The following is a 27517-nucleotide window of genomic DNA, read 5'->3' as shown; positions in this document are numbered from 1 at the left end:
CTGTAACTTTTTTGCATCGTCTTTTATGTATTTAAAGAAATGTACAGTATAAATATTCGAATACGGCAGGCAAATATTCTAAGGGTAGAAGAAATCCATCCTTTTTATACTACTAGACACTGAGAGACCAAAATATTTAACTGCACTCTTCACGGGAGAAAAAAGAAATTAGATTTCTAAGCAATACCTTTAGTGCACAGTACTGATGTCTGTTAATTTGCATATTTCTGTCACTGTATCTGTCCAAAGGTGTAAACATGATGCTAAAGGGACCTGCCCAGTGACTGAACAGCATAAACAGACTGTGACGAAGGCTCTGTTGAGGGAAGATACTTCTTCTCTGGTGCACTGTGCATTAAAAAAAAAAAAAAAAAAAAAAGGGAAAAAATTTATTTCCATTTCTTTTTATTTTAACATGCATGTCAACTTATTTGGTACTGAGTACGTAACACCGCAAGAAAGCCAGCAAAGGTTTTCCTTTGAGCCTACCAAACACCTCCTCGGTGATGGCAATCATTGACGCACGTGCAGGACCAGGAAAGAGGGCAACAGTCTCTGACAGCATGTAGCTCAGCACGGTGAGAGATACAGTATCTCTGCAAGCAGGATTTCAAGGCAGGCGCAGGACTGCCCAGAGGCAGGCACAGAGCCAGGAGTCGGGCCCCTGCTTCTCCCCAGCTGCTGCTGGCTACATGGCAAGCTTGGCCGAGACATCAACACGAATGCAAGTCTGGATCTTGGTTCATTGCCAAGACAAAGCTTTGGAATAGGTAAGCTGCTTCTGAGCTTTGTATGTTTTCAGCTGCACAGCTATCTTTTTCAAAGAATCCTTACGTGGAATCTTGATATATGGAACAGACAAAGGAGGGGCTGATCTACTTCAAGTAAGGGGGGAGGCCCAGAGTCTAGACCCATTCTGCTGCCTCTTGGTCTGTCTCTTGGGCAGAAGAAAAACAACATCATTTGAAAACCACTGATTGAGATGATCTCCAAGAATTCTTTCCACTTGAAAATTCTATCTACAAGTTCTCTGCATCAATCCTTGTTGAAGAAACTCAACAGTACCTTAATGAACCAATCTGGAGGTTGTAGACAAATGTTTGGTAATGGACTAAATTATATCTTTATGCTAACTGAGCTTCAGATGAAGAAATCATTTCCCTCTGAAGTTCAAAATAGGCCTCCTGCGCTTGAAATTAATGGACCTAAAGAAATGTTTACAGGCGTCTTTTATAAAATATAACCCATGCTCTCACTTAGAGAGTCAACTGTTTGCATGTTCTCTTAAAGGTAATAAAGTAATTCCTTTTCAGAAAGAAAAAGAAACATTTGCAATGACATTGTCTACCAAAGGCTACAGTCACATTTTATGTTTCATGCTTGTAAACGATTTATGGCTTTTTAAAATGTAAGTGTATATATCAATGTTCCTAGGGCCTAAACCAGGACCTGGCTTATAGTAGGTACTGGAGTAACAGGCACATATACCTTAAAGGAATCAGTCAGTAACACGGTATCCTTAGCAGACTTCGTAACTGTGGCTATGCCCTTCTTCCGTCATTCAGCAGTATCTTATTAATTCTGTTCAATTACCATTTGGGACATAATGGCTCTTTGCTCACTGCACCTCGAGCAAGTTTGCCTAAAGAAGCTTCTTCTATTGATTTCTTAAATTCTTTGTTAATGTCTTTATTATCATTAAAAATCGATGTGGTGTTGCTTTTTGATTTCTACTCGTGACACTCACTGAAGCTCAAACAAACTCTTGGCCACCCATGTTACGCTGACATATTTCCCACTATGTTCCCAAGCTGCTTTATCACCTTAGCCTGCAAACCCTCAGGGGAAGAAAGCACACGATGGTTCCTTAATAGTCGATAGTGTTTTAAGAAACTGGAAAGAGTACCTGGAACATTCTGAATGATATTCGCCACTAAGGCACTAAAATGGCATCGTATATCCTTCAGTGTGTCTGAGTCTTTTTCATTTTCTGCCTCCAGGAGTTGTCTAGTTAAATCTACATATTCCAATAAAGTGTTGTTGAGGAAATGTGTTTCATTATCAAGGCCACCACTTGCACTGAAAATATTGAAAAAGAAAGTGATTTTAAATTATAATTCAAATCAAAATAAATTCCTAGTAATCAAAATCAGAATAATACACAGTGGACCCTTGAACAATGTCAGGGTTAGGGGCACCTACCCCCACCACCCCAGGCAAAAATCTGCATAAAACTTAGCTATCGATAGCCTACTGTTGGCTGGAAACTTTACCGATAATAGAAACTTGTCGATTACCATATATTTTATATGTCATATGTATTATATACTATATTCTTGGAATGAAGCAAGCTAGAGAAAAGAAAGTATTAAAAAAATCGTAAGAGAAAATACATTTATAGTATTGTGCTGTTACAATCCACATACAAGCGGACCTATGCAGCTCAAATCCATGTTCAAAGGTGAACTGTATATTAAACTTGGCACAATATGATAATGTGCAACTTAATATACAAAAATTAAATGAACGTGATTTGGCTTCCAAATACAAAATAGATGGTGCTTCTCAATCAAGAAACTGCTATTTCAATTTATATTATTCAATTCCATATCTACCTTTAATCAACTCTTCTGAGTGCTGAATGTTATTCCCTCTGGCAAAATACATAGCTTTTCAAAACAAGGAAATAAGGAGGTATATGGGATAGGGAGGATCAATTTAGAAGGGTGGAAAGAGGAGGGGTGACTGGGTGGCTCAGCTGGTAACGTGGCCAACTCTTGATCTCAGCTCAGGTCTTGATTTCAGGGTTGTGAGTTCAAGCCCCATAGTGGGCTCCACACTGGGGGGTGGAACTTACTTACAAAAAGGGGGGGGTAGAAAGAAGAAAGACTAGTTCTATATATTCTCAGAGCTGCCATGCAAATTCACATTATGCCTTTAGTACAAGCAATCAAATATCCATTAGGTACCCATTCTCAGCAGGATTCTAGCATAGGGAGTATCAAGGATACAAAAATTTAAGAGAATTCAAGAAAGAGTGCTGGTTTTCAAGTCTTCTAACACCTATGGAGTTGCCTCAAAACTCTCTGTAGTAATTTTCTGAGGTAAGGGTCCTGAGCCTGGAAACCACAGACTGAAAGGGGGTCATTGGGTTAGTCAGAAGTTTTGGATTCTGGTCTTGTTCCCACACTTATTAAGGATTTGACCAGCAGCTACTTCAGAGCATTTTAGTGAGAATATAAATTAGTTACTATATAATAAAGGATTAGTAAACCATAAATGTTATATAAATGGTTAGCTATTACATTTACATTTATTTTCATCGGTTTTTCCTTGCTATATTTGAAAAGTACTTCTAAAATATGTGGTTTTAAAAGTAAAAATAGGGATGCCTGGGTGGCTCAGTCGGTTAATGATTCCAGGGGCCCGGGATTGAGTCCCTCATTGGGCTCCTTGCAGGGAGCCTGCTTCTCCCTCTGCCTGTAGCTCTCCCTGCTTGTGCATGCCCCTTCTCTCTCTGACAAATAAATAAATAAAATCTTTAAAAAATAAAAAGTTAAAAAAAAGGTAAAAATAATTTTTAGGAGTTGTGGCCATGAAAAGAAAAGTAAGGAGTCACAATGGTACTACAATGTATTAAAAATACCAGTCTACAACAATAAAAATATGTTGAATAAATTCAAAATGAAATGTTATTCTTCATTCCTTAAAGGAATGTTTTTAATTTCTGAGTTGTGATTTACTACTGGATGGGAAACCAATTTAATAGATTGCAACCTGACTCAGAAAAAAAACATTCATTCATTTAACAACTATTCATTGAATCCCTCCTATGCATCAGGCACATCAGATCGGCTGGTTGAACAAAGCCAAGATCCCTGCCTTCTTGGCCTCTAGAATTCATTTTTTTCCCTTAATCAAGGAAATAAAAAGTCCATAGTACTAACAGCCTTACAGGATTACTTTCTCTTAAAAAAACAAAACCAAAACAAAACATGTAACCGTGTTCAAAACCATTACTGCTCAATAGTGACTACAGCTTTTGTAAATATTAAATATACCAACATCCAGCAGTTTCCCCAAATAGTGCCAAAGATTCTTCATTCACTAACACTACATTGAAAGCAACAAAACAGAAAGAAAAAAAAGATACAGAGATAAGCCCAGTATGTTTCAAATTCTCTTTTCCTAACTTCCACTGTTTTATTTTTGTGTAGGACAAAAAAAAAAAAAAAAAAAGAATGCTGTTTCTTTTTTTCTTTCTTTTCATTTATTATAAAAGAAAAGGTAAGTCAGTGGTCTAAATTCTCTTTAATTAAAGCTCAATTTTTTTAAAAATATTTTATTTATTTATTTGACAGACAGAGATCACAAGTAGGGAGAGAGGCAGGCAGAGAGAGAGGAGGAAGCAGACTCCCCACTGAGCAGAGAGCCTGATGCGGAGCTCGAGCCCAGGACCCTGGGATCATGACCTGAGCCGAAGGCAGAGGCTTTAACCCACTGAGCCACCCAGGTGCCCCTTAAAGCTCAATTTTGAAAGCACTCATCAAAAGCATTTGATGCTAACTACGGAAGGTATGAGGTACTCTAAGAAATAATCAGGACAAATGCCAAAGTCACAATACGGCACTAGTTTATGAACATTCTTTTTCCCTTGAGATCTCTTTTCCGTTTCCAGTTACTTTTGGAGATATCAGATCTTTTTTTTTTTTCCTCCTTCAATAGTCAGGCAACACAGTTACCCTTCCAAAGTCAATGGAATTTTCCTGGTCTTAGTGTCCACACGCCTTTATTCTAGCAATAACTCCAGGTTTTATGTTTTCATTGGTGAAGCGTGGTAAGTTATGAATTGTGATTTATGCTCGTGGATTTTGGAGAGATTAAGAGTCGACTGGAATAAATTTACAAACCTTATAGCGAGCATTTAGCCTTTATATATATGATTTTACAATCCAAAAGAAACAGATCTTTAAAATAAGGTAAGAAATCGTTAAGTTAGTCACCAAAAAAGGCCACTGTCCACTTGCCTGACTTACTAGATTCCTGCAAATATCAAAAATCCTAGGAACACTATAGCTGATTTTTGCCCGAAGCAATCTGGTACTAGTGGTGGATTTTTTTCAATACAGTTTTTAGCCACTTTTAACGTATTGGCTGCATCTTCTGTAAATAATGTTCACAGGGTAGCAGTTTTTTGTTGTTGCTGCAAAGGTGCTTTTCTGTTTCTATATAGTTCATAAGAGAAAAAATATGTTCCCTAATCATTCCAAAGTTTTAGAAAAGTCAAAATCCAATACTGACCTGTGACTAATGACACCAGCATCTGCCAGCAGTTCAAATATTCGTACCAGTTGTACTCGTAAAATATCTCGACGCCTGCGCCGTTTCATATTCTATTCCAAAGACAGAAAGACATTCAGTAAACATCCTTCAGAGAAGTTGCTAGAAAACTTTCCCGTATAACTTGGGAAGAATAAGTGTAATGCACACTTCGATCACTCTACTGGCTACTGAATCAGAGATACGTGTGAATAGTTGAAATTAATGAGCTAAAATAAATCACATGATGTTTTACGTGGCAACACTCCTTGTGTGGGGAGAAAATAAAATCCTATAGTTACTTCTCAGTTACTTTCAGGTGATTTGCTAATCTGGCAACTTGGAAGCACTGAAGCAGTCAGTAAACTGTTCCCACTGCATGGTTAAGAATCCCTAAGATATTACCCAAAATACAACAACAGGACAGGGAAAAGAACACATAGGGGAATGAAGAAACCCCACAGATTTTGCTCACGCCGAAGTTTTCCACTCAATAGTTAATTCTGACACAGAAACTAAATGCAGAAGAAAAAATTTCCCTGATCATTACGGTCTGAATAAATTGGTCTTACTAGCCCCGAAGGACTAATGGTTAGCACATTTAGCTGTCATATCTCCCCCGGATTCTGAGGGAACCTGTGTAGTCGGAAGAGACAGATTTGCTCTACCACTTCCTTCTACTGTTCATTACATCACTGGGAGGTGATTTTCACAATACAGAGCAACAATGCAGTTTCCTGCCTTTTAGAGCAGACCAATTTGCTGATGACCAGCTTGTTACGTTTCCTATTTCCTTTTTTTTTTTTAAAGATTTTATTTAGTTATTTGACAGATCACAAGTAGGCAGAGAGGCAGGCAGAGAGAGAGAGGAGGAAGCAGGCTCTCTGCAGAGCAGAGAGCCAGATGCGGGGCTCGATCCCAGGACCCTGGGATCATGACCTGAGCCGAAGGCAGAGGCTTTAACCCACTGAGCCACCCAGGCGCCCCACGTTTCCTATTTCTTATCGCTCTTTATAAAGTTTACAGCCATTTGTATTGCACAGGACAGTTTCTAAGCAGTCTTTGATGATCTCTGCGAAGTTTTAGTTGACTTGTTTCCATTCTGTCACTACAGAAAGATCCTGAGTGTGAAGCGTTCAAAATCAAATCTTACATTCCAGGTACAACACTGAGCTAACCCACTCACTTGCTAGGAGGACTTCTTCCCCCTGAAATTCTGAAATATAAACATTGCTACTTAATTTTGTTGCCAATTCCAAGTCTCTCTAATGAATCATCCTACACTGTAATCAACATGATCATTCTGAAACAAAAGTCCAATCAATTACTATCACTACTCTACAGGGCTGAATTAAAGAAAGGAACTGAAGCCTTACAGATGCCATCTTAAAGTTTCTAAAAGGGTGGCTCTTGTCACCATGTCCTTCTCCTGTTTTAATTCCTCTGGGACATCAACAGCAGTGGCTCTCAGTCTCCTATACTAGGTTCATCTAAGGTGCTTTTTAAAAGATTTCTGGGCTCTGTTCCAGGGAATCTCACTCCATAGGCCCAGGAATCTATAATGTGTAGGAACTCCTCCAGGCAGTTCTAATGCTCACGCCATATGGTGCCCAGTGGTCTGCAGGATAAAGCTGAGACCAGGAGTCCTTCATGAGATAGTTCTTGTCTTGCTTTGCAGCCTAATCGATCATCAATCACTTTCTCCATAACATAATCATGCAAAAGAATCTGCAACATCCACATTCTTTTTATAAAGTTTGCAAATGCCGTCTCCCTGCCTGGAATGTCTTTCCCATGCTTGTCCACTGGGGAACATGCTTCAAACTTCTCCTCAAATATTGGTGCTTCAGACCTACTTTTCCTCGACAGGCAGAGCCAGAGGCTTTCTTCTCTGCGGTTTGAGCCACCTCATATCTGTGATTTCATTCCAGTGTGTAATACGCTGTCATAATTATGGTTCACGTATCTACCTGTCCCCACCAGACCTGTGGTTTCTAAAAGTTGCAGATTTTTAGATTTAGGGACATAGACCTGGGGTTGGCAAACTACAGCCCTCAGGCCAACCCTGGTCCACTGCTGCCTAAAAAAAAAAATTGGGGGAGTGGGGACGCCTGGGTGGCACAGTGGGTTAAAGCCTCTGCCTCCGGCCCAGGTCATGATCTCAGGGTCTTGGGATCGAGCCCCGCATGGGGAAATCTCTGCTCAGCAGGGAGCCTGCTTCCTCCTCTCTCTCTGCCTGCCTCTCTGCCTACTTGTGATCTCTGTCAAATAAGTAAGTAAATAAAATCTTTTTTAAAAAAATACTTAAAAAAATAAATTAAAAAAAATAAAATTAAAAAAAGAATTGGGGGGGATATAGCCATGCCCCTTTGTTTCATTGTCTAGAGCAGACTGAGTAGTTGCAACAGAGACAGCAGGGCCCAAAGAGGTGAAAATATTTACTATCTGGCCATTTAGAGAAAAGCTTTGCTGACCCCAATCTAGACTCTGACTGGGCCCACTTGAGTTAGAGCAATTTAATATGTTTTCTACAATGAGTTTCTGCGTAAGATCTTCTATGAGGGGGCAGGGAAGAATTCTGTACATTAAAAAAATGTTCAGGAGCACCATGCTTGGGAGTCTCAGTCAGTTTAGTGTCTGACTCTTGATTTCAGCTCAGGTCATGATCTCAGGGTCATGAGATCAAGTTCCACGCTGGGCTCTGTGCTGGGCGTGGAGCCTGCTCAAGCTTCTCTCTCCCCCTCTCCCGTGGCCCCTCCCAACCCTTGCATGTTCTCTTAAAAAAAAAAAGAAAGGGTTGAAGACTGCATCAGACCGTCTTTTACATATCTACTTCTCAATCGCTAACTTTTGGTATAATGTAGGGAATACAGAAGACAAATAAGTATCCGCCAAATAACTATTTAATGAGGAAAACTACATTTACCTCTGGCCTTCTTTCAAGTGCTTCTTTAATTATGGGATGCAATTCCTCTATTAGTTCCCTAGAAGAAAAATTATATACATTGTTAAATAATGGCTGAACAGGTATAATCTGATGCACAAATACGTAAATACTCATTTAATGACACACAGTAAAGTGTTAATCCCAGTTCTACTGTTTTAACACAGTCCTCATTGTTTTGGTTACAGAAGAACACATGCACACTGTAGACCACTGGGAAAGCAGAAAAAATGGTACAGCCCACCTATTCTAACTTGCGGAGGTAAATATCATCAACACTGGTGTTCCATCATTTTGCAGCCCAGGTGTACTTTACATAGTTGAAGCCCCAGCAGATATGAGAAGATATCCTTTCTTCCTCCAACGCTAGCATAATGACATCCACGTGCCCTTAGTTAACTCACAACATCCTACCACATGGGATACCATATGGGATAACACATTATCCCAAAACTATGGGATACCATAGTTTTTCTAAACATTTTCATTTATTACTGGTTCATTAAATTTCATCTAAATTTTTTTAAAGATTTTATTTTTAAGTAATCTCTGCACCTAATGTGGGGCTCAAACTCACAATCTCAAGATCGAGAGTCAAATGCTCTACTGACTAAGCCAGCCAGGTGCTCCAATTTTTTCTAATTTTTATTATTATAAATACTGCCTCAGTGAACATCTTTGTATTCATTTCTGATTATCTCCTTAGGATTAATTCTTACAAATGGAATTGAGTCAAAGGGCACGAACTTCATGAAAATGATAATCTCATCTTTGCTTATAATCTGATTTTAAATTGAAAATGTGCTCATTATAGATGTAGATCATAGATGATGGGGAAAATAAAAAAGAAAAAAAGTAAAATGCATCCACTATTTCATCATCTATAAAACTACTGCAGACTTTAATGTATTTGCCTCCGGATTGTTTCTGTTTATGAAAATTCGTTTTTTTAAGAAGCTAAGATCATTTTTCTAACCCATTTTTTTTTTTTGCTATTAGCAAAATAATGTATTTTTTATCATAAAATAATCTTTCAAAAGCTCATTTATGATGAATGCCATCCCACAAATACTGACCTATTATCTCTGTTGTACGTGTTATCTCAGAGATAAGATATCAAACAAACATCACCTTAGATCAATAGAGGATAACCTCAAAAGAATAAATACAAGGCCCAGCAGGCAACAATAAAGCAGAATCTCATGCAAAAGTGAAGGATTTACTTTGTCAAGATAAAGAACATCAAGGATGATATAAAAAAAATATTTCTTTTACAAATAATCTAATTCTTGCTGCGTGAAATAAGTCAATCAGAGAAAGACAATTATCATATGATCTCCTTGATATAAGGAATCTGAGAGGTAAAGTGGGTGGCTTAGGGGGTAGGGAAGGCAAAAATGAAATAAGATGGGATCGGAAGGGAAAAAAACCATAAGAGACTCTTAATCTCACAAAACAAACTGAGGGGGACGCCTGGGTGGCTCAGACAGTTAAGTATCTGCCTTCGGCTCAGGTCATGATCCCAGAGTCCTGGGATCGAGTCTCGCATCGGACTCCCTGCTCGGGGGAGAGTCTGCTTCTCCCTCTCCCTCTGCCTCTTCTCCTGCTTGTGTTCTCTCTCTCTCCCAAATGAATAAATAAAATATCTAAAAACAAAAAACAAAAACCAAAAAAAACACAAATTGAGGGTTCCTGGGGGAAGGGGGGTAGGGAGAGGGTGGTTGGGTTATGGACAGTGGGGAGGGTATGTGCTATGGTGAGTGTTGTGAAATGTGTGAGACTGATGATTCACAGACCTGTACCCCCTGGGGCTAATAATACATTATATGTTAATAAAAAAAAAGTGAAAAAAATCTAATTCTTTTGAACAAGAAGAGGAAAAACTATAGTTTCAACCAATAGACCAAAACTGTAAAATAATCATATCATTGTGTCAATAGGTAGGAAAATATTAAAAATTTATGTGGCATTTTATCATTTTTAGAACACATTTATATATAGTATATATGAGATTTCATAGTAATTCTGTAAAGAACGTTGGGGAGATCTTATTTGCTCAGTCAAAATGAAGGAAAAAAGGATCTAAGAAATTAAATGACTCGTTTAATGTTACATGGTTAGTTAACTGGTAAATGTCAGGACTGATATGAACAGTCCTGATTGTAAGGACTCTATCTCACCTCTCCAGTAGTATATTGGCTATTTTAGTGCATAGAGAAAACATATGAAGGTAATTACCTAAAAGCTCCTGGGTTGGTCCTGCCAAGACCTAGAACAAGGGATTCTGTGATTTCCATGCTTTCAGAGCGCATCATTGGAACTACATGCTTAAACAGGGATGAAGGGGATGGAATGCCAATAATCTGGAAAAAAAATATGTATTTATAGCAGCCATTATTGACAGTACATCCAACTAAATAACTTGGCATTTCATTAATACTTCATCAAGGGCAACGGAGAGATGAATTTTTACTGTGAGTGGAACTTCAAAATTCACCTGTGGTGTACATAATCTAAGAACATTAAATGATTTGTCCAATGGTTCACTCTAAGTTCACTGAAAGAATTTGGGCTCTGTGGGTTTCTTAATTTCTTACAGATACTTACCATTACATAATAGGCTCACTTCCACTGTAGGAGGATATTCTGATATTCTATGTCTTTTGATCCGTGAAAGTGAATTAAACAAAATTATTTCCAGGTCATTGGTGTTAAAGTAAGACACTCAGATCTTACTCAGTTTTCTAAATTTTCTTCAACCACCTCACAATATTTTGTGTCACATCATGAAGACTACAGAACTGTTCTTACCAAGTATCACATGTCACTGCATAATTTAGGGAAAGTCAACAAATTATTTAATTATTTAAATGATTTCTTTTATATTGTGAGAACTACAGGAAATCAAGTGAGCAACAATGGGGGTGAAAATTACTTTAAAAATATTATGATGAATTTAATGTGCATGATCAGCTTTTCACCAAAGAGAAACGATATACATATATATAGTTTTATATAGTTTTTTATTATATATATTCCTGGTTGGAATCAATTATACACACACACACACACACACACAAATATACAGGAACACACACACACATATATAAAACTGATTCCAACCAGGAATCCATAGTAATGGGACTCCTTGAGCTATTTTCCTCATTCATACAAGTAACACACTTTTCAACCACATTACTTTACTGTCCTGGAAAAGAAATCTGAAAACATTACTTTGTGGTGCCCTTCAGATTCAGTGGCGGACAGGGAAAGCTTACTTTGGAATCAATGCTGTAGCCGCTGTCAGGGGTGGATGCCAGCGTCTCGGGCGGGGAACACCTCACAGACCCCGTGGATGTGGAAGAGGATGTGGACGACGCCGCACTGCAGCAAAGCAGCAGGTAGTTCCTCCACAGGCCGACGTAGGAGTCGCTGCTGGTGGTGGTGTTTACCTTCTTGGCATTGATGGGGCTACTGGGGGAAGAAGAAGAAGAAGAGAAACAGGGAGCTGAAAATAATTCAATGTGTTCTGAATTTTTTTTTTAAAACTAAAGCTAAATTCTATCAATTTAGGAAAGATGGTTAATAAAGTTTTATTACTAACCACTAAGTCTCTGTGGGATGGTATAAGATATAAATGACTATCTGAAAATTTAAATACATCGTAGGATCATTTTAACATAATCTACTGTTCCTGTGATCAAAGTTAATATTTTTATCAGGTCACATTTTATAACTTATTATACACACTCAGTGTTAAAAAAAACTGGGAAAACAAAATGAAAATCACCTTTAGTCCCATGTCAATATAAGCACTGTATATTCTTTTATACATTTTCAATTCAAATACACAGATATATAAAAAATGAATATATCTCCCTTAACTTATAAAAGCTGAATAATACGGCTGATTTTCATATGTACTTAATGTGTGTTTTAAACATCTTCCATTAAATGAATATACTTCTCTGACATCATTTTTGATGGCTGTATGCTATGTTATTATAAAGATTATCAGAATTTATTGTCCAAATTTTCATTATTAGACATTTTAGCTAATAGCAATTTTCCCCTATAATACACAGCACTATACATTTGAATATATGCTTAATTACAATAAAAGTTTCATTTTTTTCTTGGGTAAACTCTTGAAATTGAAATTGCGACAACAAAAGGACAGCTACATTTTTAAGGCTTCTGTCAAATTTCTGTCTTGAAACATCAGACCAATAAAATATATTGGCACAATTCTATAAATTTTTCTAAATACCAAAATGCTGGTGGGATTAAGGATTCAGAGCAAAACAAAGCAGAAAGATACATTGTCCTTGGCTTCAATACATTTATATATTAAGATAAGCAAAACAATATACCACTATGTTAATTCACCGACAGTGTTTTACTATTTTAGAAAATATTGTGATGGCAGTAAAACAAAACAAACCCTGTAAAAAATCACTACCATCATGTGTGTTGGGGAAGATACACAACACAGAATAAATAAAACAATGTCAGATGGTGCCCAGTGTGATAATGAACAATAAAAGAGACAGAGAATGGTAGTAGGAGAGGGGCTTCCAATTTAAAATATGGCAATTAGGGAGACCCAATGAGATAAAGTCATAAAGGTTATTTGTGCAAGGTGACAGGTGTCAATTTTCACTAAAAAAAAAAAAAAAAAAAAAAAAAACCACAAAAAAAACCCAACAACAAAAAACCATTTAATACACAATTCCTGAGAACACAGACAGATATATAATAAGTGTGTATACACATAGAGAAATACCAAAAATAGCTATATTCAGGTCCAAAAGAAGGAATGACTACTCTGGGTTGGAGATGTAGAAGAAAGCTTTAAAAATAAGGTGTAATTTGAGCTACATCAGATATCAACACATAGAACATGGAGAAGACAGAAAGCATTCTAGGTTCATGTGAATAAAAACTCAAGAGACTAGAAACTGTAGACCCACACAGTAAACTCTGAGAAGTTTTTTTTTGTTCTAACATAAGAGCACATAGGTAGCCATGACTGAAAGTAAGGAAAAATGTATAGACTGGAACCAAGTTCGGAGAGCCTTTCACGTGAGCCTAAGGTGTTGAGTTTGTCTGGGTGTTGGGTTTACGTGGCAACATCTATGAAGAGAGGACTCATTCTATGCCATCTGATGAATGGCATACTGGATCAAATGAAACCAGGAACTCAAATTCACGTTCAAAAATTCTCTGTCCTATTTAAGAGCAAGAAGAAATTAACTGCAGCTGATGATGACCTGCCTCCACACTCTATCACACCATCAGTTACTCCAAATTTTTACCATTAGCCTCCAAATGGAAGTTCAATGCCATTGTCACTGCCTATCAGCAAATGGCCTTCCTCTTGATGTCATCAGGAGAAGTCAGGTCCCTGAGATCAGTGTCTCTTCACTTCACACCGTTCATCTACAAACTTCCCTATATCCACATCCATCCTCCTCTTCTGACCCTTCCCTCCTTAGTTCTTTCTTTCCATACGGATTCATCAGACACACACCATGTACCAAGCACTGTCCTAGTAAGTGAACTAACAATCTGGTGAGACTGAATGACATGAAAAGGAAGATAGGATTATAAGACTACATCTTTCACATCTTTCATCTCCCTCTTTAATACATCAGTCCAATTATGGCACGTCATTTATTTGTGGAATTTCCAACTTATATGACTTTTCAAATACATACTTATAAAAACTGACAGTCTACACATTTAAAAATGTACTTTTTTTTTTTTTTTTTAGATTTTATTTATTTGACAGAGATCACAAGTAGCCAGAGAGGCAGGCAGAGAGAGAGAGGAGGAAGCAGGCTCCCTGCGGAGCAGAGAGCCGATATGGGGCTCGATCCCAGGACCCTGGGATCATGACCTGAGCTGAAGGCAGAGGCTTTAACCCACTGAGCCACCCGGGTGCCTCTAAAAATGTACTTTATATCAACTAGGAAATTACTTACTTTATATCAACCTGTGGGGACAACAACTGAAGTCTTGTGTATGCAAACATCCAAGCATAGCTCACAGCTGTACAGCAGTGTTTGGGGAGGTTTTCCTGCTTTAAAAAACTGGAGAGACTTATAATCCACGGGTCTTGGCCTTGGGTCACGTGTGCAAATATCCATATGTGGGATGGACTAATCACATCGAACTGGTGGCTGATGGGAGAAGAGTTCCACTCTGCTAATGTCTGTAAATCTATCGAGCTAGGGCAATACAGCAAAGTAGTCTATGAAGAGAAAAAAAACAACAACAATGGGTTATCACACATTTCGGTAATTTTCAAAATTCTGCCATATGAATTATATTAAACTATATGTGGCCTATTGGTAGTTTCTGGAACAGAGGTTCTAAAACAGAGGTAATGATGAGGTCCAAAGTGGGTTTAAGGGAGTAGTGAATTCCTGAAACTGCACACACCATTTTTGTGTTTAAGTGTGTACATGTGCTTTTCTGAAGAGACATTTCACAGCTTTCATTAGTCTGAAAAGGCTCTACAGACCAAAAAGGGTGAAGAACCACGACTTACGTAATTCATATAGGAATAGGCAACTTGCATGGGCATACTGACGCTGCTGGGAACTGAAAAAGGGACCATTAACTTCATGCTGACATGCCTGAAATAGGCATTCGTAGAACAGACTGGAAAATGGGACTTCACAGAGGTACCTATTCTTACATATTTGTTCAACAATATTCTAAGCTCTTATACTGACTGACCTTCACAGCAAACTATGTGTCATTCGAACAACAACAACAAAAACAAATGGAGTCTTAAACTGAACAGAAACTCAATTCATACTCTATCAAGTCAACAGATATTTACGAAACACCTGCTCTGAGGCAGGAAGGCAAGACTTCAGGCACTAGAAGAGAGTGCTTCACTATTCTTTTTGTTGGCATAAATCATAGTTAATATTCTAAAACAGAATTCTTTAAACTGTACAGATTTATAATCATCACTTAGGTTTATAACTTTTTTTTATTATGTCCCTCGGTTATATATTATTAAGTTGTGAGTTATCAGAGCCAAGTGTCACAGACAGAGAACAGAAACTTTGTCCCTGTATTTCAAAGGGGAAGAAAAAAACTTCAGGTAATCAAGTTGGATAGTTATGTTTACATCCAATCTTGAAATCTTGATGTATGACCTTTTAAAAAAATCAACCCATTCTTAGTTGTGTGTGCTGACAAAGTGTTTTTCTTCATCTTACTGAGTCGAATCACTTATGACTTGGACATAAAATACTTTCCAATGCATTAAAGTGGTAAAGGGAAATCAGAGATGTCTATCTAAAGTTCCAAGATTGAACAGCATTCAAGACTGAATAGCATGAAATCATTCTAGTTACCTGATCGGCCCCAGTGAGATGTATGAAGCTCTCGAGAATGGATGGGCTCAGCCTGTCCATCACATCGATGGCTAGTTCATCATCACCCTATAAAAAAGTATCACATGTCTAAAAAGATTTAGGAATGATTAAGAAAAGTAACCAAATCTAAGAAAACATAACAAAGTTCATGTTAGCGCTTTTTGTAAAAATGGAATTGTACAAATGGAATTGAGGGCAGGTGGGCTAGTCTAAACCCTGTCAAAAAGACTTTGTTCCTTTGTTATGAAGGTAAGTTATAACCACACGGCAGCAATGCAAAAGGCACAAGAATGAACAACAGGAGGGTTCTTAAGTACTTTCAATAGATAATTAAGCAATATACCTAAATCTTACCTTAGGTATTTCCAAAAGTGCAAACAGAGCCCTTATTTCTCTAAGGACACTGACGGCTAACCTTCTAGTGGCAGGTCGACTGCTACAGAGAATGACGAGTGCAAACCCTTCGACCACGTGGAATACATTGGAATACGGGCTCCTTTCCAGAGGAGGGGGATGTGAAGCTCCATTAGCCACACCATGCTTGAAAAATAAACAGAAATTAACAATAAAACAACATAATATGTGTAGATGTTCTGGTGCAACCATTAATAAAGAGGAAAGCAAATTATCTCGATTACAGCAACAGGTCTGCCTCAGCTCAGGCAATTTAAATAATACTTAAGTTATCAAAATTTAACAGTATACACAGAGGAAAAGAAGCATTTAACTGGCAGTCTCTGAATTCTGTACTGAACTGCTACTGTTCTCTGGCTACTTTGTAATCTTGGAGCTGACACTGTTAATGACTCGTGGTCTAACATTTATTTGTGGAAAATAAGGGGGTTGAATTGGACCATCTGAAGTCAAAGTGTAGACCAGCAGCATGGCATCACCTAGAAGCTTGTAGAAAACAGAGATTCTTAGGCCCCTGGTGATTTCTTTATTTCCTTTTTTTTTTTTTTTTTTTTTAGATTTTATTTATTTATTTGAGAGACAGAGCAAGAGAGAGAGGCAGAGGGTCAAGCAGACTCCCCGCTGAGTGGGGAGCCCCACGCAGAGCTCGATCCTAGGACCCCAAGATCATGTCCTGAGCCAAACGCAGATGCTCAACCAACTAGGCCACTGAGGCGCCCAAGCCCATGGTGATTTCTATGCTCAATTAAGGTTGAGAAGCTAGACGGATTTGGATGATCCAACTCCAAAATTACAAGGTTCTAAGACAATACATTACATAAATCAATAATCTGAGAACCTTTCATTTAAACAAACAGACACACTGCATATGTGAAGCAGGGATTAGTGCCGTGGGTAAAACAATCAAATAGCTCAAATGGAATACTACCAAAAATTATTATTCTATCAGCTTTAAATATATTGGAAATAGCCTAAATGTAAGCTAGGATGGCCTCCACTCTCTGTGTTCATTCAAAACTGTTACCAAAGGTTGGAAAGGCTGGACACACAAACACTATATTTAATATCTGAACTGCAGGAAGGTTCAGTTTAAGGGACTATGAATACTTCCAAAGTCAACAACACTAAGCCAATGTTCGGTTTTTGAGAAAGCAACATATATTAACACCATTGCTGGGCATTTCTCACTGACCACGTACAAAGGGACCAGACAAAAGAATTTGGTACCTGGGAGTCCTGGTTTTTGTTATGCACTTGGGTTGCTTGTTTCCACTGGTTTATTAATTGTACCAACATCTTTACAGCATTATCAAGGAGCGTGGGATGGACATCCGTCACTTCCCGGACAATAAAATAAACAAATCCTGAAAGAACATCCTCCCGCCAATCTGGGAAGTCAAGCATTAGTGCCTGCAGGGTATTGAAAGCCAGAGCACGAAGTTCTTCATCCATATGAATGGTGAGCCTATCAAGAACAGAAGTCTATTAGCAAACCTCAAAACCTTCCCAGTTTTATCCAGTTTTATCATGTAAAACTGAAAACTAAGACCCTAAAGAATCTGTCCTCTTTGTTGATTTCTAAGTCTGAAGATGGGAACCAATGTTCCCCTTTCATATATATTCACCCCTATGTTATTTTACATTCACTTATTTAAATTCCCATATAAATCTATTAATAGTAGTTGGTACTTTTATTGTAATTCAGATAATATGTTTGATCATAATTAAAATGCTGTACTTTAAAAAAATAGAGCTTGACATAACGGAATTACATTTTATCTTTTTTTTACTTTTTATTAAAGACTTTTAAAAATTTATTTATTTGACAGAGATTACAAGTAGGCAGAGAGGCAGGCAGAGGGAGAGGAGGAAGCAGGTCCCCCGCTGAGCAGAGAGACCGGTGCAGGGTTCGATCCCAGGACCCTGAGACCATGACCTGAGCCGAAGGCAGAGGCTTCAACCTACTGAGCCACACAGGCGCCCCCAGAATTACATTTTAAAGACACTTTAGTCCTTGAAATGCTGTATATTATGTTGTAATCAGTCAAAAATTATATCCAGTCATATAATACCTTAGCCCTATCTCTCGGATGTTCAGTCCCTTATTATCACTGGAAAGAACATGATTTATCGGTCATTTTCTTCGTGCTGTTGCGGTTACAGTTATATACAAGATGGCTGATTGTAAACAAGAAAATACAGTAAACCAAGATGAAAGCAATTCAACAGAAATCATTCCGAAGTGTGAGCGTAAATTTTAGAGTAACATCATAAATGGGGTATATGTAGGGGAAAAAATGGAAAAAAAAAAAGTGCTGATCTAACATACAAGTCCCTAAAGAGACTGAGGAGAGGCTATAAAAAATCACCCTTTAAAGATATCAAAGCAAAAAAAAAAAAAAAAAAGAAAAAGAAAATAAAATAAAGATATCAAAGCAATAAGAGGACATGAAAGTAATATTAGCTAAAGGATTTTACCAGAACATAAAGCAGAGAATCAGAAAACCATAAAAGATGGTTGCAGCAGTGAAGCTACGAATATATAATCCTCCATGAGCAAGAGTTTCTGATTTGGGGCTGAAGAGGACTCCTTTAGTGACTGACCATCAGGACACAGGCATCGGAGTTAGGAAGAGGCTGAGTGAAACGGCTAAGTAGGTAATATTAGACTACGCCACAATGACAGGCTGACAGGAGGCTGGGGCAGCGGCATTATCCTCACTGACAGAGGAGGAAAGCTGCGTGCTTTAGGTGGAAGGAGATGTCACTGTCTTCACCCTGCTCAACTCAGTTCTGGTCTTCACTAAGTCAACCTTCAGCTGACAGGGAGATGGAAGAGAACATCTATTACAGCTCGATAGACTTGAAAGTAAGCCATGAACCTGGAGCAGCAGACGTATCATCTGGGGCCAGGTTCAGGCTCTCTAGCCCAGTGTTCTGTCTCTGATAGTGGCACCAAGGGAGATTCTGTGGAAGAAGAATGACTGTCTCCATGATGCTCATTTTAAAGATGATTTCAACCGCCCTCAAATCCCCAAATGTACACATGTCCACCTTGCACCCATCTGTGTAACTCAGAATTTACACAGAGGAGCTAACCACCCACTGCATAGAGAACAACAATGCAGTCAGGCTAATTTAAGACAGAGGAATTAACTTTCTTTGACATAGCATACAAGTCTATGAATGCATCTTCATTTTGTTTACTTGCTTTCATTAAAAAAAAAAAACCCAAAAACCCAAGATTTAGAGATCGTAACTCCAAATGGTAAGAATGAGGCACAAAATAGAAGAGACCCTAGAATGTTCCTTTCTGGTGAAGTAAATTAACTTGCAAATGAATCTCACAGGAGAAGGAAGCAAAGCAAGTGGCAAAGCTGTCACTCACTCACCGTTCAGATGTTTGTTCCCTTCACTGGGCCCCCCAGTCCCTGCCCCTTAGAGATGCAGTTTCCGTTTGGTGGGGGATATGGGATCCTTATCCACAAAGGTGTAGACGAGTTACCAAGGGGGAGGAGTAAGCGTACAATCGTGTAAGAGATGTTTTCTGTTTTTCCAAGCAATAACATTACAAATCATTAAACCTCCTTTCCTGCCCTAACACTGACATGAACTTTGTAACTCTTCAATCCAATTCACAGCAAAAATTAAGAGAGTGGAATGGGAGGAATTTAGCTCATGGTGCAAAGTTTCCAAGTGACTCCTTTCTCCCCTCATAACCCTGAATGGAGGAGAAGACAAATGCTGTTCTGTATCTTGATGGCAACCTGCACGGGTTGAGGACAGGGTAGTGACAGGTGTGTGAAATGCTAGGTGTTTTTGAGGAGGACGTAAAAAGGGTTTCTGAAGAAGTCTTAGCTGTTCACGGTAAGTTTAACTTAAGTCTTAGAGATAAGTGTTTGGCAACCAGTAAACAACTTTCAAAACATCAAGCACCCCTGCTCTGTGACAGCCATGATACTTGACTTTTTTCATTTAGAGCAGAGGCCAGCAAACTATAGTTCAAGGGCCAAGGGCACCATGGGAACGTGGTCATGCCCTCTCCTTTACCGGCTGCCCAAGGCTGCTCCTGAGCCACTGGCAGAGATGAGTATGACCTGTGATCCTAAAATATTTCCCATCTCGTCCTTCACAGAAAAATGTTTGCCAACCCCTTATCTACGGAATCCCTAAGTCCATCAACAAAGAAGCAGCTTTCAATAAACCTTCACCTCAGCTTGGAGTTAGTTTTGGGAGCAAGTATTCAAATTCGGTTGTCATGTTATTTCTTATTTTATAAAGCTATGAGAAGCCCAACAGAGGAAAGAGCAGCATAAACCCTATGGGCTCTGTGATGGGAGAAGTAAGTGACCATGAGATCCGGACACCGCCCTGGGTGTTAGGGGAAGGACTCCAAGTGTTGGCCCAACAGTTAACTGCCTGCTGGGCAACACCTCGTATCTGTTAAGGAATAACATGTTATCTAAATTCTAAGAAATATACTAGGTGGAAAAGGTGGAAAACAGAAAAATAGGATTTGTAGAGGAATCCAAAAGAACTTTAAATAGTTAAAAATGAGTGGGGAGAATGTGTTTAACAAAACATAAAAGACAACATGGAAGTCTAGAAAGTATATCACATTTAAACAATGAATTCTGGAACACTGAAAAGAAATTTAAAAAAATTTTTAAAAAAAGAAAGTATATCAACTAAAGAATTGAACATGTCTTTCTGTTCATGAGAACAATAGCGGGGTGTATTCGACATTTAAAGGGACTGAAAGAGGTAAAAAGTAACGGAGCAAAGAGTCATTCTCATTTACCTTGCTAAGAGTTCAATGAGGTCAGTTCTGCTCATACCATCCGGAATCAGCCTTGGAATAGCAGCGATGCAAGTCCTGAACAAATCAATTTTGGGTTTTCTTTCCCCCCTGAAAAATATATAACAGGATTTAGTAAGTTTACTACATATGCTAGACAACGAAAGCAAAGCTGGAAAAATAATTAGAGAAAATAGGAGTCTCCTCCCCCTAAAGAAGTTTAATGTATTTAATATAAAAAGAACTCATGCAAATGCAGTGAAAAGTCATCAGTTTACAAGCCGACAAAAGAATAAAGAGATAATTCAGGAAAGAAAACACTAGCAAGCAAAAAAGATTTTCAGTAATTAGAAAGCCACAGGAACTATTATGTTTAAACAATAAATAGTATTTAATTATTTAGAATACAATTATTTTAAATTAAAAATAAAATATAATTTAATCAATATCTAACCTTTAATAAAGTATATTTAATTATTAAATTATAGGAAATACAATTGATATTATTAAGTAAAAAAACACTGGTTATTTTAGGAACATATAAGATTAACAAAATTTAATATTTAATGTATAATACTTAATATTATACATTAATATGTATAATTAGTATGTATGTATAGTTATGTATAATTATATATATATATATACATATATATACACATATACATACATATAGTATTTGTATAATTAACAGGGTCTTAAAGACATTCTCACATTCCACTGTTGGTACTGTCTATTCTCTTTTTATTTTACTTTAGAATATACACAAATACACACAAATATACTTACCTTTTTATCTAATTATATGTCAATTCTGAAAACCCTGGTTCCTTCAGAGGCTCAATACAATTTATTTCTACTATATTTTCTTCTGGTTATTCAATGATTTCTAAAATCTTATTTGAAATATCTTCTTAATGCACTGGTTTTTGTTTTTATTTTGGTCTATATTTCAAGGTGAGGATTTTAGTTTATTTTATCCAAATTGTTCTTGAAGTGGCCGAAAATCCTCTCAGGTAGAAAAGAATTTGGATGTTCTCAGCATTTTGGGTCAGTATTCGTTACTGTGGCAAAAGCCTTGCTAACGTACTTTTAAACATTTTATATAGTCCACCTTCTCTTTAGATGGTTCCAATATGCATGAATTCCAGTTACAACAATTCAGTTGAATACTACCCATTTCCCTGCTAGCTCTACAGCCCACAAAGCACTATGTAAGTAACAGATGTGCATCATAATCCCTGATGAATCATGTTACTTTTCTTTTAAGTTTTATTTATTTAAGTAATCTCTATATCCAACACAGGTCTTGAACTCATGACCTGGAGAACAAGAGTCGCATGCTCTTCCAATGGAGCCAGCCAGGGGCCCCAGACATGTCCAAGTCTGCTGTGATTGGTCACTGCACATTTGTTACTCCTTCACACAGACAGCAAAGCAGGTAACTGTGCTGTTTCCTTGTCTCCCGGGATAAACAGGTTATGTTTTACAAGCACGGATCATCAGAAGAAGAAACTGGCCGACAAGGACACAAGCGCAGCAGAGAAAGGAAAAGTGGTCTCACTGTAGGTGAAACTGGAACCAAACATGAATGGCGTTACAGAGGGGACAGCTGGCAGGGAGTGTGCACGCTGCTGTGTTTGCAGACCCCATGTGTACAGCCAGAGGAAGCTAGTGAGGGCCAACTTGGTCACAAAGTGAGGAAGGTGGCTGTGACGAAGAGGACAGAGACTTTCCAGGGAAAGGAATGCAGAGGGGACAAACGTCAACACTGGATAAGTTCTCAGAGATGTTAGCAGATGCCAGTATATAATAACTCTACATTAATTAAATTGACAGATCAAATATCCAGTTTGGTGTTCTAAAACCTATTAATGCAGATATTAATATCTAAAAAAAAAATCCTCTCTTATTATAGGATACATAGATACTTACTAGCAAATACAAGTTATTGTCGTACAACAATAACAAAAAAAGATGCTTGAATGACAAGCAGCAACAAGCCAGCGGGGGTGGGGTGTTTGCGGGGGCTGATGTAGTATTTCAAGAAAACAACTCATATTATTCCTCTCTGTACCTCTTGTTACCGGGAGATTTTTAGGTTTTCTTTTTTGTTGGGATTCTGGAAACAAGACTATGTGTTTGACTTACTAAACCATCAACACCCACACATGTCAAGGGTAACCAGAATTTATCTATCGGTCATGGAACAAGGACAGGGCCTTGTCACTGACAATGACATTGAGATTCAGGAGGACTTTTGTTCTCTCAACTCGTTTGATAGCACTTTATCTTTTTTTAAAATTTTTTGTTTTTTTAAGATATTTTATTTATTTATTTGACAGATGGAGATCACAGGTAGGCAGAGAAGCAGGCAGAGAGAGGGGGGAAGCAGGCTCCCCACTGCGCAGAGAGCCTGATGCGGGGCTCGATCCCAGGACCCTGGGATCATGACCTGAGCCAAAGGCATAGGCTTTAACCCACTGAGCCACTCAGGCACCCCTCACTTTATTTATTTTTTAAAAAAGATTTTATTTATTTATTTGAAACAGAGAGAGAGACAGTGAGAGAGGGAACAGAAGCAGAGGGAGTGGGAGAAGGAGAAGCAGGCTTCCTGCCGAGCAGAGACCCTGACGTGGGGCTCGATCCCAGGACCCTGGGATCATGACCTGAGCCGAAGGCAGATGCTTAATGACTGAGCCACCCAGGTGCCCAATGATAGCATTTTAAAGAATAAAACGGAGCAGGTGGAAGAAATCGCTGTATTAAGAAGTGCAGCAGATGGCAATATGGGGCAACTCCAGAGGAGAAAGAAAGGAAGCAAGAATGAACCATATCTACCTTTTTAAGAAAACTGAAATAGCAATGAAGAGAAATAGTGAACTACATACGTGATCATGTCTTCGGGCTCCTTATTGGACATCTGTACGCTGGTCATACACATCGGTCTCCCAACTTCTTTGTCCAAATGTCTGAGAATGCTATCTAATGCTTTTCGTACTTGAGGATAGTACACTGACATTCCTAGGGAAACAGCCTCGTGGTTATAAAATGTCAGAAATTACATAAAGAACAGCCGTAGTTACTTTCCATAAAAAATAAAAGCCTATCTTTCAAGGACATCAGCTATTGTTGGCACCAAGGAAGGAATGTCCATTGTGCTACACTCTTCTCCCTAATGATCAGCTTCAGTATATTGAAGAAAATGTGTACAACTCACGCACAGAACTAAAATTACTTGGAGGGAAGTACAAAATGCAGTGGATAGTATCATGTAAGAAAATAATGACTGAATTGGAAGACTCTTAATGAGAAACCTTGGAGGTCTTATCAAAATTGTATTCACCTTCTGTATCACTCTATACTGGAATAACCACATTAGACCAACATATTAATTTTAGATTTAGTTGTTCATAAACTTTTTCAAAAGAAAATTAAACTCTATCACAAAGCAGTTTATTTGGCCCAGTTAACACTAACCTATGACTTTTGCTTCTTCATCTGTCAAGGTTTTGTTGAGGAAAATTTTCTTGACACGAAGAGTGTTTCCTGAGGGAAGAATAACTCCCGTGGTGGGCATCGGTGGCTCCCCATCCTTCTGCTGCAAGCTGTCTGCTATTACAAGGAAGACTCTGAGGCCTATGTTCATTCTCTTCAGGAAAAAAAAAAAAGTTTCAGAATGAAATCAGAGAGTCAGAAGATATCCTTTTTTCACATTGAAAACATCTTATCTGTTAACCCTGGGGAGGATAGGGGGCACGAGGACACGAGGAAATCTAACTTTTCTGTCTGGTGTTTTTTACGTAGTTTGGGCATTACGGTTTAATACCAAATTCCTGAATGCCACCCCCTCACTTCCGAGGCCAGCTGGCTCTCCTGTTCTCTAGAAAGTTTATTTCCATCCTCTTTGCTCCTTCCTCAGCAATCCTACCCTTCTACCATCTCCTCCTTTAAGGGATGATGTGTCTCCTACTTCACAGCAGAAAAAACCATCAACTGTTCTCAGTCTCTCACGAGGTAACGCCTCTTCTCCCTCTCCTTTGCTCTGCTGACAGTCAAGGGGGTGCTGGCCTTCCCTGGTGTTGGGATCCCATCTGTTCTTGCTTTCCCGGCAATGGCACACCACCCATTTCCCCTTCTCGTGCTTGCATCTCCAGTGTTTCCCTTTCAACTGGATATATTCTGTTAACTTTCATTAACTATGTTCAATTATCTTGATGGAGTAAGTCCTTTCTATAATACTTCCTTGAAGCAACTGCTTCAGCAGTGACTTTTCAAGCAGCACAGGACTCTGTCAACTCGTCCTTGTTTTCTGCAACACTCCCTTCCTCTGACTCATCTGTGCCATGGCTGGCTGAGTCATCTCTGCCAGCCTTGTAGCTCTGGCCTCCTTTCGCCACAGAGTCAATGTGAGACTGCTTCAGGACGAGGTCTGAGACAGCATTCTCCTCTATCACTAGGTTTTCTCTCCCAGGGCAACTTCAGTCCACGTGGCTTCCATTACCACCCATACCACAATGCCCTCCAATTTGAAGCCTCACTTCTCTGAACTCGGACCCTCAGACCCACATGACAGCTCTACTTGGATGTCAAAATGCCTCATGTTCGACTCATTCAAGCCAAATGCACTTTCCCCTCAACCTCGATCCCTTTTCGAGGTTTCCTTCCATGGTCAACAACCTTCTCACCATCCGCACCACCACTGTTCTCCACTCACGCCGCCATTGTTTCTGCCCTACGCCACCATTTTCTCTGCCCTACGCCAGTGGTCTCTAAAGTGGCCATGTGCATCCTGATGGGTGTGCAAGACAAGCTCACTGGAATACCAGAAGAAAATAAAAACTTGTATTTATATGTATTTTTGAATTTAAATAAGATTAAAGTTTTAAGCTTTACTCGTCTTTATATACGACATAGCACGGGTGTCCTCCCTTTGTCTAAATATCACATGGTCATGTCACACAGTCATAGAAAACATCATGAAGGAAGTGGGAAAGGTCCATAATATACTGGGGTTCACAGAAGGACCCCCACTTATTCATTCTTCCCATGTATCGCAATTTGCCAATATTTGATTAAGTGTGTAACTTTTTTCTGGCTTTTAACTAAACTAAATGCTAAATAAATACTATTTATTTAAAAATCTGATACTGGGGTGCCTGGGTGGCTCAGGGGGTTAAGTCTCTGCCTTCGGCTCCAGTCATGATCTCGGGGTCCTGGGATTGAGCCCCGTGTCAGGCTTTCCGCTTAGCGGGGAGCCTGCTTCCCTAACCCCCTGCCGCCTGCTTCTCTACTTACTTGTGATCTCCCTGTCAAATAAATAAAAAAAAAATCTTAAAAAAGAAATAAATAAAAATCTGATACTGATATTGATAAAAGGAACCTGAGCTCATATCACAACCTGTAGAAGTCTGCTGACCTGATTGATCTGGAAAACTTCCTCTCTTGATTATTTTTCACCATGCTATGAAACCATTGAGTTGGCCATCAGAAAGGTGAAATAACTGGTCCCAGATCACACTGGTAATTAAAAGCAAAGCTTCTAACTAGTGGTTTGAGCCTAAGCATTCTGATTCCAGAAGCTGCTCTTAAAAAAAATAAAATAAAAAGATTATATAGGATAGGGTATTAACCATATTATTTTTTTTTTTTTTACCTCTGGATTAATGGTGAAAGTTTTAGTAGATTTTCCAACACTGAGAAGATCAAATATTATTTCTTTCATTGCAAAATCCAAACGTTCCTAGAAAAAAATATCAAGGAATCCTTATAACCTTCTACTATGTGTTGGGTATCATGTTAAGAATTAAACATATAATAGCAACAACACAGGTCTGTGCCCATAAGAACTTCATTAACCTAGCTGGACAAAAGAAAAATACCTACAAATTCAGGGGGGAAAAATGTGACTATAAATATATTACTTAATTATCAAATGATTTAGTATTCCAACAAATAGGATAAACATTTCAAACACTCATTTACCAAAATCACACCCGAATATCTACGCGAAGGAATTCCCAGAATGATGACAAAAGGGAGTCCCAAAGCAACAGTCATGTAGCAGGCCCAGAGAGTGGTGAGTTCATAGTAAGACAGGCAGAATAGGTCTCCAGGGAAACCTCCAAGGACATGAAAGATTAGTAAGATTAACTGAGGTTTGATAGGAGTCACAGAGTTCTCACTGGTGTGTGGTGATTAATCCAAGGGAGTAGGTAAGATCCGAGGGGAAAGAAAAAAAACACAGATGTGCACAGTGGCAAAAGTTTTCCAAACACAAGGGCGAAAGCAGTTTGCTTTCATTCACCTTAAGGAAACATTTATACTCATTTAATCATCATTAGTTCTGTGCTCCAGTATACAGTAATGCATTCACTGTATTTAAATATTCCTCATTTCTTCACTATTCAAAATTATTACATTATAGATGATCTCAATTGTCAAAACTGTCACGGTTTTAGTTCAGAGCGAACACAATGAATATTCTGAAATCAAAGCATTTTCCTTAGTTGGCGAGGTAACCCTACCTATGCTTCTCCAAGGCTGATGTCCCCAAAGGGAAGGGGACCAAAACCTGGGATTTGCTCTCTCAGCTTCTATCACTGTGTAATAAACCCTCCTTTACTGCAGAGACTAAGAGCT

General features: G+C 38.5%; 1 protein-coding gene across 3 annotated transcripts in view; it reads right to left on the bottom strand.

Moving 5' to 3' along the window:
- LOC111148913 (FRY like transcription coactivator) overlaps window positions 1–27517 on the bottom strand; it is a 262986-nt gene that overhangs the window by 72643 nt on the left and 162826 nt on the right. For all 3 annotated transcript variants that reach the window (XM_022505700.1, XM_022505701.1, XM_022505702.1), the window contains 14 exons: window positions 26532–26618; window positions 24356–24527; window positions 23767–23899; window positions 20879–20986; window positions 17305–17542; window positions 16018–16203; window positions 15643–15729; window positions 14251–14519; window positions 11542–11737; window positions 10502–10626; window positions 8246–8303; window positions 5302–5393; window positions 1907–2079; window positions 188–348 (listed from right to left, as the gene is read on the bottom strand). In XM_022505700.1, coding sequence (XP_022361408.1) covers window positions 188–348; window positions 1907–2079; window positions 5302–5393; window positions 8246–8303; window positions 10502–10626; window positions 11542–11737; window positions 14251–14519; window positions 15643–15729; window positions 16018–16203; window positions 17305–17542; window positions 20879–20986; window positions 23767–23899; window positions 24356–24527; window positions 26532–26618 — 2085 coding nt within the window. The remainder of the gene's footprint in view (window positions 1–187; window positions 349–1906; window positions 2080–5301; window positions 5394–8245; window positions 8304–10501; window positions 10627–11541; window positions 11738–14250; window positions 14520–15642; window positions 15730–16017; window positions 16204–17304; window positions 17543–20878; window positions 20987–23766; window positions 23900–24355; window positions 24528–26531; window positions 26619–27517) is intronic.

The sequence above is a fragment of the Enhydra lutris genome, unplaced genomic scaffold (assembly GCF_002288905.1).
Source record: "Enhydra lutris kenyoni isolate GAN:26980312 unplaced genomic scaffold, ASM228890v2 scaffoldscaffold21, whole genome shotgun sequence".
In the NCBI taxonomy this organism is placed as follows: domain Eukaryota; kingdom Metazoa; phylum Chordata; class Mammalia; order Carnivora; family Mustelidae; genus Enhydra; species Enhydra lutris.
The sequence above is the reverse complement of the archived record's forward strand: the minus strand, read 5'-3'. Positions and strand labels throughout refer to the sequence as shown.